At 35.2% G+C, this 14,692-nt stretch overlaps 1 protein-coding gene across 5 annotated transcripts in view; it reads left to right on the top strand.

The window, feature by feature from the left end:
• Positions 1–14,692, top strand: part of PAM (peptidylglycine alpha-amidating monooxygenase) — a 310,801-nt gene that overhangs the window by 52,313 nt on the left and 243,796 nt on the right. For all 5 annotated transcript variants that reach the window (XM_043982355.1, XM_043982346.1, XM_043982336.1 and 2 more), the window contains exons 2-3: positions 645–1,177; positions 2,138–2,258. In XM_043982355.1, coding sequence (XP_043838290.1) covers positions 1,086–1,177; positions 2,138–2,258 — 213 coding nt within the window. In that variant the 5' untranslated portion in view covers positions 645–1,085. The remainder of the gene's footprint in view (positions 1–644; positions 1,178–2,137; positions 2,259–14,692) is intronic.

Here is a 14,692-nt window from a genome sequence, read left to right as displayed (position 1 = left end):
ATCCATTACACAGAATGTTGAAATATAAGCCTAGTTCTAAATGTCTTGATAGTTTTGTCAGTCTGAGGTTCTTCGTCATGATACATGCTTGTTAGTGTATAGTAGATGCCAGGTAAGAGGCACTGTTAGTATTTGTATCTCCTTTTTTATGTGCCAAAAAATGAAGTATCTTTTGAAAGTTATGCACTATTTCTATATCATCTCACTTACTAATTCATAATCTACAGGATTTTAAAAAGACTTCACGGTACATACAGAGGCATGTCTTTGTTCTCATAATCTTTTTCTGATTACTGTTGTATCCAAATGCTCTGTCTCAGCTTCTCTCCGTTTCTCCTTCAGTTGTCTTTTTTCATGTGACAATCATCTATTATATGAATAACTTTCTTAGCCAGAGCAAAATATTATTGGAGGTTTGAAGTGCATTTTTAGTCATAAAGGGGAAAGATATAAGGAAGGAAATGTGGAACGGTAATTGTGTGGGGGTGGAGGAAGAAAGACAGAGATCAACAGCCGAGGCATTTTTCATTGGGTTGGGCTAAAGCTTATGAAAGTATTAATGTATTAAAAAGCCTCAACAGGGATTTGCTGAGGACAAATGCTGTAATGTGTTAGTCATCCATTATCTGCTTCTATTTTTGCAGGTTCCGAATGATGAATGACGTTGGTTTGTATGATATCCCTCACAGCCTCTGTTATTGTGGATTGATAAGTCACCTGCCGGTCTGAACGGAACACCAGAGCCAAAAGCTTCAGAGGGGGAAAACATCAGGACTACCTCTTTGATTCTGTTTCTTGACTGGAAAAAAGTACAGCGTAACCTCGCTGCGAAAGATTTCTTCCAACAGATTTTTTTGCAGCTAATGATAAGAGACAACATAGCATCATCTACCTTCCCGATATACCGTGCGTCACCTTCCAAGACAGATGGTTTGTCCAGCGCTGTGGGGGATGCCTGCAGAGCACGCGATAATGAAGTAGTGAATTGATACAGCCGCTGCTGCCTAATTGTTGGGATCACACCCGATAGAGCTGCTCTGCCCTTTTTCTACTGCTCTAATCGGGCCAGGAACAGCAGGGTGGACATGGCTGGCCTCGTTAATAACCTGCTAATACTGTTCCTTGTTTTTCAAAACAGCTGTTTGGGTTTTAGAAGCCCACTGTCTGTCTTTAAGAGGTGGGTTTCGCTGGAGAGCTGATGTTTATGTTTTTTGTGCATGCTATTTAAAGGTGCCATCACTTTTTCAGCTGTGAGTCTTAGAAGCATGTACCAGCTAAATATAATTTATTGAAACTGTGTTTATTTTTTGTGGGTGTAACGTCTCGAAAACTAGGTCTCTGTTTTGAAATGAACCCATTGTACGGCAGCCAGGTTTCCTGTTTTTCAAAACTCTAATGAGAAGTTTTGATTTCTAATACTAGTCTTTCCCTCTGAGTGAGTTAGCCAGAAACCACGTTACAGTTGTTTAAACTTAAGCACTCTCTTGTTATCACATCTAGAAGTATAAAATATCTTGTGAGATTTTGGTGGTGAGTGAGTGGGATAGATCACGGATTTCCAACAGCTTACCAAAAACACTGAGCTGTAGACACACTTCTAATAATTACCCTGTCAAATATTTATTTATTTACATAGTTCTCTTTCACTCAGTGATCTCCCCTCCCCCTTAGAACTCTGCTTAGTACCAAGAACATGTTTTGCTTTTGTTCCTGACCAGTAATATTTATTAAAATCCTTGATTATTAACTACTTGATAGAGTTATAACAATTTACTGGGTTGTATTCACTATTCCCGGCTTGAGGAAATTGACATATTTTTTATTCTTTTAACTTATTAGACATTGTAATTTCATCAATCAGAACTTCAAGTTCCCCTTTTGAATTGTATAAAAGCAAATGTTAAATGTATTTCATTTGACTGTTTTTATTTTATATTGGCTCAGAGTTAGAAAAGATTTTGGGGGGGGCATTTTGAAAAGATCATTACATGCCTAGGAAGTCTAATGTTTTTATCCTGTCTAAATATGAGAGACTAATCTAGAAGGATTTATAAGAAGTAGGTGAAAATCTTATTTTTCTTATTGAATTAAAGTTTCATTGTACTCACGGTTCTTAAAACTTTGTATCCATTTTAAGGTATAAAGAAAATACTAGACCATTCCCCAATGAATGCCTTGGTACCACCAGGCCAGTAATTCCTATTGATTCATCTGATTTTGCATTGGACATCCGCATGCCTGGGGTTACTCCAAAGCAGGTAAGGGAACTGTATTATATTTCTTACTTGCTATATGTACTCTTGATGACTAGAACAGAGAAACTTTATCTACCAGTAGGACTATCTTGAAAATTAAACTTTATACCTATTTATTTTTTTCCTCCCGTAGGAGTTGAAACTCCTTAGATAGTGCTAAAATGATTGTATATTATTTGTGGGGAGTGGGACGAGGGGGAGGGAGAAGGATTGGAATGGCCCTTGAGTTAAGATGAGAATTTGGTGGTTTAGTTTTTAATTTTCCTGAGACTATCTTTGTGTATATAAATGGAACCTAGAAAATTTTCTTTTTGTGATTCACCAAGGGGTAATATTCTTTGTAATGCACTGTATATGGATTAAAATATGAAAAATTATTCTAATAAAGTGAAATTATATCCAGCAGCTGTATCTAAGAGATTACTGCCTGTAAATATTCTATTGCAACCACAAGTTGGAAAGTTGTTTTTTTTTAAAGAACAAGACAATATTTGAAAATAAACTATTTCATGCTTTTAAAAGTTAAAAAATTATTCTAACAGGTGGCTTACTATGTGTTCTCCTTAATATGAGTGATTTGCTCTACCAGTAGAGTGATAGCTGAGCCCAGAATTGTGAACATAATGCATCTGAGCAAAATGAGAGGTTATTTTTTTCCCCAGGTATATGTAAATAGGCTCACCTCCAGGACTGTGGTGTTTTTCAGGGTGTTTCATTAAGCATAAAAAAGGCCTGGATTAATTATGTTTTGCAGTAAGGCAGTGAGGGGATTTATGTGTGTCATTAAGAGATAGTAGTTTTCCTTTTGAAGGGCTGCAGAGGCATGAAAAGGACAGGTTGTTGTTGAACTGCAGTAGATGACTCATTGTTGCAGATAGCATTTTTTTTTTTGCACTGAAAAATAAAAAGATTCCAACTATTGGGGGGTATGTCTTTGAAGTTGGCATCCAAGAGCCCTAGGAAGTTTATGTGGGCCTTTAGAGAGGGAGGTTTCATACTGACTTGTTTGAGGAAGGATAACTTCTTGACCCAGTGATCTATTAATAACTGTTTGCATTAGCACTATAAAAATACTCCCTTTCTGAAAAATCTTTGTATTCCAATTTTTATGTTAATTGCTTTCTTAAATGTAAGTTTCACAAAAGCCTTATTGATAGTGTTTATCTAAAAGAATAATGGTAAGAAGAGAGAAAAAGAAAAAAATTAGAAAATTTTCTCCTACTATTTTATGCTTTGGATCAAATGTTTAGATCAGAGCACTAATTTAGCTGTATTTTATTCAATCTTGATTTGCATGTTGCTAAAAATGTGACAAACTTATTTAACAATTGTTGAAATTCTCTCCTTTTTTCAGAAATCTTTCATTTGCCAAGATAGACCTTGAGTCATAGAGTCTTTTATTCAAAATTATACTGTTTCTCCCCCCGCCCCATTATAATGTATGGGTGATGCCTTTATCCAAGAAAAAAGAAATAGGATGGAGCTACTAGACAATAACTCCCAGGTGATACATTTTAGGAAAATCATAAAATAAAATGTGTTCATTTTGTGATCTAAATTATATCTCTTTTGAATATCAAAATAATAATAGGAAAACATTTACTTCAATGTAATTCTGTTATTTTATATTATCTATACTATGCATACCACATATAGAATAATAGCAACATTAATTTATAGAGTAATTATAGTAGCTGACTTTACAGTCTGCAGAGTGCTTAATACACATTTATCTTAGTGGAATCTCACTTGGTATAGTCACAACAGGCAATAATATCCCTATTTCTTTTTTTTTTTTTTTTTTTTTTTTACAAATGAGGAAGTTGGAGTTGAGAAGTGATTTCCTAATTGCCATGTAATTACATGTGAGACAGGGTTTTCCTGACTTTAATTCCAAGACTCTATCTATATACCATGGTATTTCTCTTATACAGCTGCCATAGTATATGTAGGAAATAACTATTTTGTGAACTTATGTGTAATTATGAGTTGTTATCATGGACATACATAGAATATAGGATGCTATACATCTATGTGTGCTCTATACTATGGCCACCCATATGTGTGTAAAATGTATAACATATCCAATAGATAAAATAGCTATATGCATATATTATATTTTTCTAGATAACTCTCTATCTTAACTTTAGAATTTTGAATGATTTAGTGATTATGCTCTAACTCCTCTTGATTAGTTCAGATTTGAATGCCGAATTTATCACTTTCTTCTGCTTTCTGACTTCTACTTTCTGATTGTCAGACTTTAGTAGGCACTCTTTCACTTGATGTTTCTGTTACATGACACACTTCTTGGCCAACTCTACAAATGAAAACAAATCTGAACATTGAATAGTCAGGTAAAGAAAGTTAGTTAGGTCCCCAGAACACTTTCAGGATTTCTCGGAGATTTTTTGATAGGGACAGCTAATTTATAACAGTTTATTAAGCACTAGGCAAAGAAGATGAGAGATATTCACAAAGAGCTCATAGTCTAATGGAAGAGACAGAATCCCAATAACTTTTTACAACCTAGAGATAATCTCAGAGGGAAGACACTAAGATTAAGAAGGAATGGAGGGGGCAGCTAGGTGGCACAGTGGATAAAGCACTGGCCCTGGATTCAGGAGGACGTGAGTTCAAATTCGGCCTCAGACACTTAACACTTACTAGCTGTGTGACCTTGGGCAAGGCACTTAACCCTCATTGCCCTGCAAAAAGGAAAAAAAAAGAAGGAATGGAAAAGACTTCCTGCAGAAGCTGGGACTTTAGCTGAGACTTGAAGGAAGTCAGGGAAACCAGGAGGCCTAGGACTTAGGCCTTTTGACTCCTGGTCTGCCCACAACAAAGCCAAAAATCTTGAAAAAAGGTTGAGGAAAGTGAGTATGACAACTAAGAAAGAAGGATTGAATAGCAAAGAGAAGAAACAAAATAGACTAGTGAGAGCTTAGGTTGGTGGGAGGGACTTAGCCAATCAGTGGAAGAGAATGAGTAGTAGGTAATATTTTAGGGTGAGGATTTGGAAGGGTGGGTACATAGAATTATAGGATGTTAGATAGAAAAGAGACTTTACATATCTCTTATCTAACCCCTCATTTTACATAGAAGAAAACTGAGTCCCAGAGAGCTGATGTGATATCCAGTAGGCAAACCAAGATTAAAAGCCATTATAGTTAGTGCAGAACATTGTCACTAAAGTGATCATAAATTCTTTGTACTATGACTCCCATGTAAAATAAGTCCCCAGAGACAAGGAAAAAGTTCATTGTCTAATGAAACAATTCTTTTGTGATAAAATTAGCCCCATCCTTTTTCTTTCTAGTCTCCTATAGATTTTTGTAACCTCTCTCATTTACTGTGAATGACTTAACTATTCTCAGCTATACAATGATCCAAGACAATCCCAAAGGAATAATGATGAAGCATACTATCCACCTCCAAAGAAAGAACTGATATTGATGGAATACAGACTGAAGCATGCTATTTTTCACTTTTTCATTTTTCTTTTATTCAAGTTTTCTTATACAAAATGACTAATGTGGTAATGTTTTATTTAATTGTGCACGTATAACCTATATCTGATTGCTTACTGCCTCAGAGAGGGGGAGGAAAGGGAGGGAAGGAGGGATAGAATTTGGAACTCAAAACTTTAAATAAAAATGTTTATTATTTTAAAAAATCTCTTCAGGAAAATTATTCCTGTTTACTACACAATTATCAAGACAATTGAGAAACAAAGATATCTACAACATAAAAAGAAAAGAAAATCTTTGAAGGCTCCATGGTGTAGTCCTTTGAAGTACATATTATATAACATAGCTCTATGTTAAGTACAAAATACATATGAGTTTAAAGACTGATAGAATTTTAAAGCTGGAAAGGACCTTAGAAATCATTTAGTTCATCCCATTTATTCTATGGAAATAGAAAGAGACCAAAGAGATTAAGTGATTTACTCAACATAGAAGCAAAAGTAGAAAAAGAAGTTGTATGGAGAAGAAAATTAATTTCATTTTTTCTCCTCCTTTTTTCAAGTCCAATTGGTTGTTATAAAAATGCTACAATAAAATCACTATGGCTATAATATCATTTTATTAAGATTCACAATTACCAAATATCATTCTACGCTATCGGTCAAGCTAGATAGACATGGTCCATAATATAAGCCAAGTCTGGAATATTTTCATGTCTCTATTCCAAGGTGAAGTTAGGAGAGAGCACTGATAATTCATGATTTATGTAGGATGATTATTTCTGAGATCTCTTAATAAAAAATAGGCTATATTTAAGTAAAACTTTAAGATGTACAAAATACATCATCTACAACAGCTTTTTCAAATAGATTATGTAAGTGTTAAAATCATCTGCACTTTATAGATAAGCCTGAGGTTCAGATAACTAATTTATCTAGTCACTCAGTTGGGAAGTGTCAGAACTTTCCACTATATCATACTTTATTTCTTTCTGTCTTCCAAGGTACTAGAGGATCAGGGGGAATATCAATAACAGGGATGACCCTAGGTAAAGTTTTGAAGTAGTCAAAATTTGTCTTTTAAATTTCTCTTTCTCTCTCTCCTCCATCTCTGTTTCTCTTTGTGTCTCTCTCTCTATCTTCTTATCTCTTTTTCTCTGTCTCTCTCCCTCTCTCTCCCTCTCCCTGCCCCCTCTCTGTTTGTCTTTTTTTTTTTTTTGGTGAGGCAATTGGGGATTAAGTGACTTACCTAGGGTCACACAGCTAGTAAGTGTCAAGTGTCTGAGGCCAAATTTGAATTCAGGTTGTCCTGACTCCAGGGCGAGTGCTCTATACACTACACCACTTAGCTGCCTCCTCTGTTTGTCTTTATCTCTGTGTCTGTATCTGTGTCTAAGTCTCTGTCTTTCTCTCTCCCTTCCTCCCTTCCTCCCCGTTCTCTGCCTCTGTCTATTTCTCTGTCTCTCTGTCTCTCTGTCTCTGTCTCCGTCTCCTAACATGCACAGGGTCAAAATTCAAGGACTTGAAACCAATTCTTTCTAATTCCAAAGCCAGATCTCTAACTGTTGTAATCATTGGAGTGACGCCACCTGCTGGAGAGTTACTGTAGGAAAGCTCTGCCATGAGGAGAAGGCGTTTGAGGGCAAGCTGTGCTATATCTCATATTCTTATACTGTGTTTTAAAAATAGAGAACAAGGAGTAAATAATGCTGAAGGTAAAGGAATAAATACTGAATATTGCTCATAGTAGGGATTGTGTATAAGTATTAATAAATGTCAAGGAGTATATGAGGGGTTGAAATAGCCTACATATACAGAAGAAAGGATAAGTGGAGAAAGTAGGATATTACAAGGTGTTTTTAAGGAAGAGAATGTTTGTAGTATTGAGCAGGAGAGCAAAAACAAAATTCCCATACAAGCTCAGTGGCTCATTGAAATTGATAAACAAGGAGTGTCATAACTAAATTCAGTATTATAGTTCAATACTTTTATTACCCATAATGGTACAAATAGCATATGAAGAGAACAAAAGATCTCAACATATGGAGGTAAATATAAATGCATAATTAGGGTGGATATTTGAGGAATTCTGAATGGTAATTGGATATAGCATTGAAAGGGTATTCTGATTCTTAACTCGATCTGTTATATAGTTAATGATCTTATTAGTGTTGGTAATTCCTTCATCCATGCTCTCTCATCTTCTGCTGTTGTCCACATTCTCCCATAAATCCTCCATGAGGTAGAAAGTAAGCATGCTGATAGTTTTCTTCTAATTTTCTTACCTTTGTAAGATACCAGTGGAATGCCCACACTCTCTATTAATTAGACATCCTATTTACACAACTGATCCATACCTTCTCTTATAGACATGGAGCATACTGATGATGTTTTTTACATCAATTCTATATAATTCCTTGTTTACAAGGTATTGCAGCCAACTCATGTCCATGATGCACCTCTTTATTGTGTTTGGGGAGAGCCACAACTGTAATTCTTTAGCATTATAATGATCCATAACCCACAGTAATACTGAATCACCAGAAGAATACTGATATATAAAAAATAGGCCTTTGTTTCAAAAAGATGCTTGGATTATTAAAAGCATAATTTTCCACAGGCAATCCAACATGTTTTCTACCTACTGTTCAATCCTACACCCATATCATTATCCATTTGCCTATTTTGTCCTAATTCCATTAACCAATGAATGAGCTCTATAGGTTATTTACCCATCTGCATGTTATAATCTGGACAATAGGTATTTTTCATATACTTGACTTTTTTATTATGGATAGTTAGACCATAACCTTCTGAGTGATTATAAGTACCATTTAAGATGCTCTTCAAAGGTTCAGGACTTGTCACAATTAGTAATATCATCTGCACCAGCAGAAAATCTGGAGGCCCTCCATTACTCTGTTCCATTTGCATTCTGTGATGGGTATCCACCAAGATAGTGGCGACTTTTTAAAGGTAGCACTCACCTTCTTGTTTTATTCTTTTCTTACAAAATGTAACTCTGTTGCTCTGTTTTCTCAAGAATGTTATATGATTTTGACATTGGAAAATATCTTGTTGGAGGAGAGCCATGAGTCAGTGTATTGTTCTACTAAATCAAATGGTTGGTTTTTTTTTTCATCAAAAATAACAACACAAAGTATGATCTTGTAGTCGACAGCCCTTTTAAAAGTGTCATTTTTAAAGATGTGGTCGGCTGTAGCATAACATTTACAAAAGCCTGCCAATTTGTGTTTTTTTTCAAATTTTCATTGAGAATGCCTTCAATGAAGGTACAAATTATTCTCATAAAAGTTTATAGTAATGGAAAAGTACACATTTAAACTCAGTAGTTGGTATTCTCTTAGCCATTTTTATTTTGGTGGTAAATTTTCCAAGCATCTGGTATCCTTCCCTCTTTTAGATTTTTTGACAATCATTTCCTCAGGGCCCTCAAAATTATGTCACCTCTAGTACAGACCTATTGTGTGTATAATTGGTCTACTTTTATTTGATGTTCCTTCTGCTCCTCAATAACTAGTCATAACTTGCCTTGAAAAACATATAATTCCACAGAGGAAAAAAATGAACCTTTAATAGAATCAAAGCATTCCTGATAAAAAGAGCAGAACTAGGTAGAAACTTTGAAATGCAAACTTGGGAATCAAGATAAACTTAGAAAGGTAAATAAATACATTTGAGCCATTAGAAAGGGCTAAATGATGCTGAAAAGCTTATATTCTAATAAGAGGAGAAAAGATAAATGTTCCTTCAGAATCTCCTTGTCTTCAAGGTGAGTAAAAAAGACAAATACAGGGAAGGCTTAGGGGTAGTTTTGTCCTATTTCTCTAATCTTAAGAGAGAGAAAAAATGGAGAGGAAAGGAAATATACTAGGGAAGAAATGAAGAAGGGGGAAGGATTTCCTCTTTCTTAAAGTTAGAATGTATAAATGTCAAGGCAGGGATAGGTAAAGGGGAGAGAGGAATTTACAAGGGAGCAACAAAATTTCAACTTGCCCAGGGTAACACAACTATCTGAAGTGAGTAGTGGATTCTTTCAATTTCTATTTTACCCTCTGGTTCTAGAATATCATGTCAATTTTCCTTGATAATTTCTTGAAAGATGATGGATAGGCCTTTTATGATCATGGCTTTCAGGAAGTTCAATAATTTTACCAAGTTCTTAACTCTCTTTTCATCACTCTCTTTCATCACTCTCATTTCCCAATTTTTCCTCTACCACTCATCTCTTTCTTCAGCTCTTCTAGGAATTCTTCTTTGACTTGTCTACAATTAGCATTTTTTCTTTGAGACTTTGATTATAGTTTTTCATGTTATTTTCTTTTGAGTTTGTGTCTTTGTTAACCTGTCATTGTAATAGATTTTTATGGTCAAGTTCTTTTTCTGTTGTTCTTATTTGCTCATTTCCTCAGCATATTTCTTGACTTTGAATTTCATGTTTAACTGTCATGGACTTTGGTCACTGGCAGCATAAAGGCCGTTTCCCAAACTTCAGATTTTTTGTGCTTTCTCTTTTATAAGCTAGTTCTGAATATCAGCCAAATTTTGGTGTTTTCAAAGTGGTTCTGTCACTAGGATTAGTGCAGTCACTGCTCTCTTGATCTGAATCCATTAAGAGTCCCTGTTCCCCTGCAGTTGCAAATACTAAGCTGTTCTTGGCCATGAAACTTTGACCAGGTCTTTTGCTCTCCTGCATCTATAAGCACTAGTGTTCCTCACTGCCTTGGAACTGATGCCAAAGCCCTTGCTCCCTTGTGATCAAACACAAGTGCTCCTCTCCACCTTGGAACTGAGACCCAGAGCTGGTATGGCCAATGGAGTTGTCAATCAGCACCAGCTGTACACAGTGCTAGCAAAAGGAGCCCATCTTTACTATGTCTGGGTTCAAAGTTCCAAAGCTGCTGCTGGTGCCACAGTTGTGGCCACTTCCAATACCTACCACTTGTGCTGGTGTCCCCTGTGCTATGCTCTAGACAGACCTCCACCCAGTGTCACAGATCTCTCCTGCTGATTTCTTACATTTTCTTGGGCTGAAAAAAGTTTCTCTCTTACTTTTTGTTGGCTCTACTCCAAAGTTTTATTTGAGTTATTTTGAAGTTGTTTGGAGGGGAATGTTGAGAAATTTCAGCTGGGTTGTTGCCTATAATGCACCATCTTGGCTCTGCCTTTTTCACTATTCCTTGGGAATGGTGCAGTCTGATTTGGTACCAAAACAATAGCCAAAGTTTGAAGAAGAAAGTAGCTTCAGTGAGTGGATTCTTATGATTCTCATGTATTTCTCCATCCATGATACAAATAATCTAGTGGGATTTTCCAGTCTTTTTCCACCTTGTTCCTTTCCACATTCTTTATGAACTACTAACATTGGCCTCCTTGCTGTTCCATGACCAAAACACTCCATTTCTTGGCTTTGATCTTTTTCTCTGGCTGGTTCCTCATGCTTGGAATGCTCTTCGGAAACATTTTTAAAATTCAGAGTCAAGAGCAGAAAGAATTTTATAAGGGAGCATATATAAGCAATGTAGTATTAGTACTACCTGTTAAATTTAATATATACTTAAAAGGTAGCTTTTTCAGTTATGTAATGCCATTTTAAAAGGCTGTTTGTAATGAGATTTATGGTTTTGTATTAAAAGAAAAAGGAACTCTTGGAAACTTGAGAAAAAACTATCATAGTTTTATCATACTTTTAAAAATAGAGCTGCAGAGACAGCTAGGTGGAGCAGTAGATAAAACACCAGCCCTGGATTCAAGAGAACCTGAGTTCAAATGTGGCCTCGAACACTTGACACTTACTTGCTGTGTGACCCTGGGCAAGTCATTTAACCCTCATTGCCCCACAAAAATACCAAACCAAAACAAAAACAACAAAAAAACTCCACAAAATAAAAATAGAGTTTCAAAGAATTCATAGAAAGGATAGATAAATTCCAAGTCAATCCAAGCTAACAAATAATTATTGAAATATACTATGCTAAGTGCTGAGACAAAGACAGAAGGAAAAACATTACCTGCCCTTAAGTGTCTTGTATTCTCCTGGAAGAAGACAACGTGTACAACTACAAATACATCCATGGTAATTTGAGGAGGGCAAGAGCATTAACAAAAGTAAAGATTTGCAGAAACAGAATACATGAGACTTTACAACCAATTGTATACAATGGGTCAGAGAAAGGGAAGAGTCTAGGATATCTGAGTTTATGAGTCTAGGTGACTTGAAGGATGGTACTGCCTTTAACACAATCAGCTCAAAGAAGATGCTCAAGAATGATGACCCAAACATATTATGATGAGGGGGAAAGGGAAACTTTATAATGATATTTATGTGGATGGTAAGGGAAGTCAGAGCAGCTCAGATTTTTTTTTTAAATTTGTGTATAGAAAATGGCATCAAGGTCAGGTTAACTAAAGATAAATATAAAAGAATGCCATAGTCCTTCAATACTAATGTAATGAAAACTAAAGCCCAAATTAAGTTAGCTTTTCACTGAATCCTTAGGCTATCCATACACGCAAGGTACAATAAGCCAATCCTCATATTACATGTATACAATATACATTAGCATCCTAGTTGCCCTCCTCTAGATATTCTCTAACTTATCAATGTTCTGGTACACAGAAATGAACATGACACTGTGGATGTGGGTCTAACCAGGGTAGAGTACAATCGAACTATTACTTCTGTATGCTAAGAAGTATGCTTTTTGTAATGAAGTCAAGATCACATTAGCATTTTGACTACTACATCCTGCCGCTGACTTCCTAAAATTACAGTCCATTACACCCTGCCCCTCCAACCAAAATCTTTTTTCAGAACAACTCCTCAATGACCATTACTCCCTATCTTCTGTTTGCGAAGGTTTTTTTTTGCTCAAGTACAAGATTTTATATTTACCTCTATCAAATTTCATCTTATCAACTTCAGTCATTGCTTCTTCAGTTAAACTTTGTTTTAAAAAATGATTTCTGTCTAAGAGGGTTTACTAAATATCTTGAAGAAATGGCTAGTATTTAGACATCTTTAGACTCCTTTGTTTAAAGAAGTGACTTATTCAATATTATTTTAGAAAGGTTAACTATAGCAATAAGTCAATAAAAATAACTTGATGGAATTAGAATAAGCAATGAGGAAACAAAACTATCACTCTTTGAATATATGATGGCATACTTAAGGAATCCTAGAGAATCAATTAAAAAGCTAGTTGAAATAATTTACAACTTCAGAACAGTTGCAGGATATAAAATAAACCCACATAAACCATCAACATTTCTATATATTATGAACAATGTCAAGCACAAAGAGATAAAGAAATTCCATTTTAAATTACTGCAGACAATATTAAATATTTAGAAGTCTTCCTGCCAAGACAAACTTAGGAGTTATATGAGAACAGTTACAAAACATTTACACAGAAATAGTCGGATATAAACAGAGAAATATTAATTGCTTGTAGGTAGGCCAAGCCAATATAATAAAATGCATACTTCTACATTAATTAATTTACTTATTCAGTGCCATGCCAATTAAATCATTTTATTGAACTAGAAATAATAATAACAAAATTCATCTGGAAGAACAAAAGTTCAAGAATATCAAGGGAATCTATGAAAAAAAGTGAAGGAATGTGATCTAGCAGTACTGGATCTCAAACTGTATTACAAAGAAGTAATCATCGAAATAATATGATAGGGACAGCTAGGTGGCACAGTGGATAGAGCATTGGCCCTGGAGTCAGGAGGACCTGAGATAAAATCTGGCCTCAGACACTTGACACTTACTAGATGTGTGACCCTGGGCAAGTCACTTAACCCCAATTGCCTCACCCCCCCAAAATAAATAAATAATATGATACTGGGTAAAAATAGAGTGGATGATCAGTGGAATAGATTAGGTGCATAACACAGAGCAGTAGATGACCATAGTAGTCTAGTGTTTGACAAATCCAAAGATCCAAGATTTTGGCACAAGAAATCACTATTTGACAAAATTCACTGAGAAAACTGGGAAAGCAGTTTGGAAGAAACTAGGTATAGACTAATATCTCACACAATATACTGAGATAAGATCAAAATGTGTAGATGATTTAGACATAAAGGGTAATATCGTAAGTGATTTAGGGGAATATGGAATATTTTAACTGTCAGCTCTATGGACAATGGAGAATGTTTTGACCAAAGAAGGGATAGAGAAGATCATGGGAAGTAAAAGAGAAAATTTTGATTACATGAGATTAAAAAGAGGTTGCACAAACAAAACCAATGTAGCCAAGATTAGAAGGAAAGCAGTAAGCTAGGTCTATAACTCAGAGATAAAAGGAAAAGAAGAAGGATCTATATATGTATAAAAACATTTATACCACCTCTTTTTGTGATGGCAAAGAATTGGAAATTGATGGGATGTCCATCAACTGGGGAATGGTTGAACAACTTGTGGTATATGATTGTGATGGAATACTATTGTGCTATAAAAATGACAAGCAGAATGCTTTTAGAAAAATCTGGGAAGACTTACATGAACTGATGCAAAATGAAAGGAACAGAACCAGGAGAAAATCATGCACAGTAACAGCAATATTGTATGATGTACAACTGTGAATCACTTAAATATAAAACAATTCTTTAGGACTTATGGTGAAAAATGCTATCCATCTCCAGAAAAAGAACTGATGGAGTCTGAATGTAGATTGAAGCATACTTTATTATTCTTGTGGGTTTTTTGTCTGTATTTCTTTTGCAACATGGCTAATATAAAAATGTTTTACGTGACTGAACATGTACAATCTATATCAAATTGCTTACCTTCTCAAAGAGAGTGAGGGGAGGGAAGGAAAGAAACAAACATTTAAAAAACACTAATGTTTAAAATTTTGGTTTACATATAATTAAGAAAAAATAAATTGCATCTGGCAAAGCTAATCAAATAACAAATGGATAACTTTTTATATAA

Source organism: Dromiciops gliroides, chromosome 1 (genome assembly GCF_019393635.1).
Source record: "Dromiciops gliroides isolate mDroGli1 chromosome 1, mDroGli1.pri, whole genome shotgun sequence".
In the NCBI taxonomy this organism is placed as follows: domain Eukaryota; kingdom Metazoa; phylum Chordata; class Mammalia; order Microbiotheria; family Microbiotheriidae; genus Dromiciops; species Dromiciops gliroides.
Note: the sequence above shows the minus strand (reverse complement) of the source record. Positions and strands in the feature narration are given on the sequence as shown.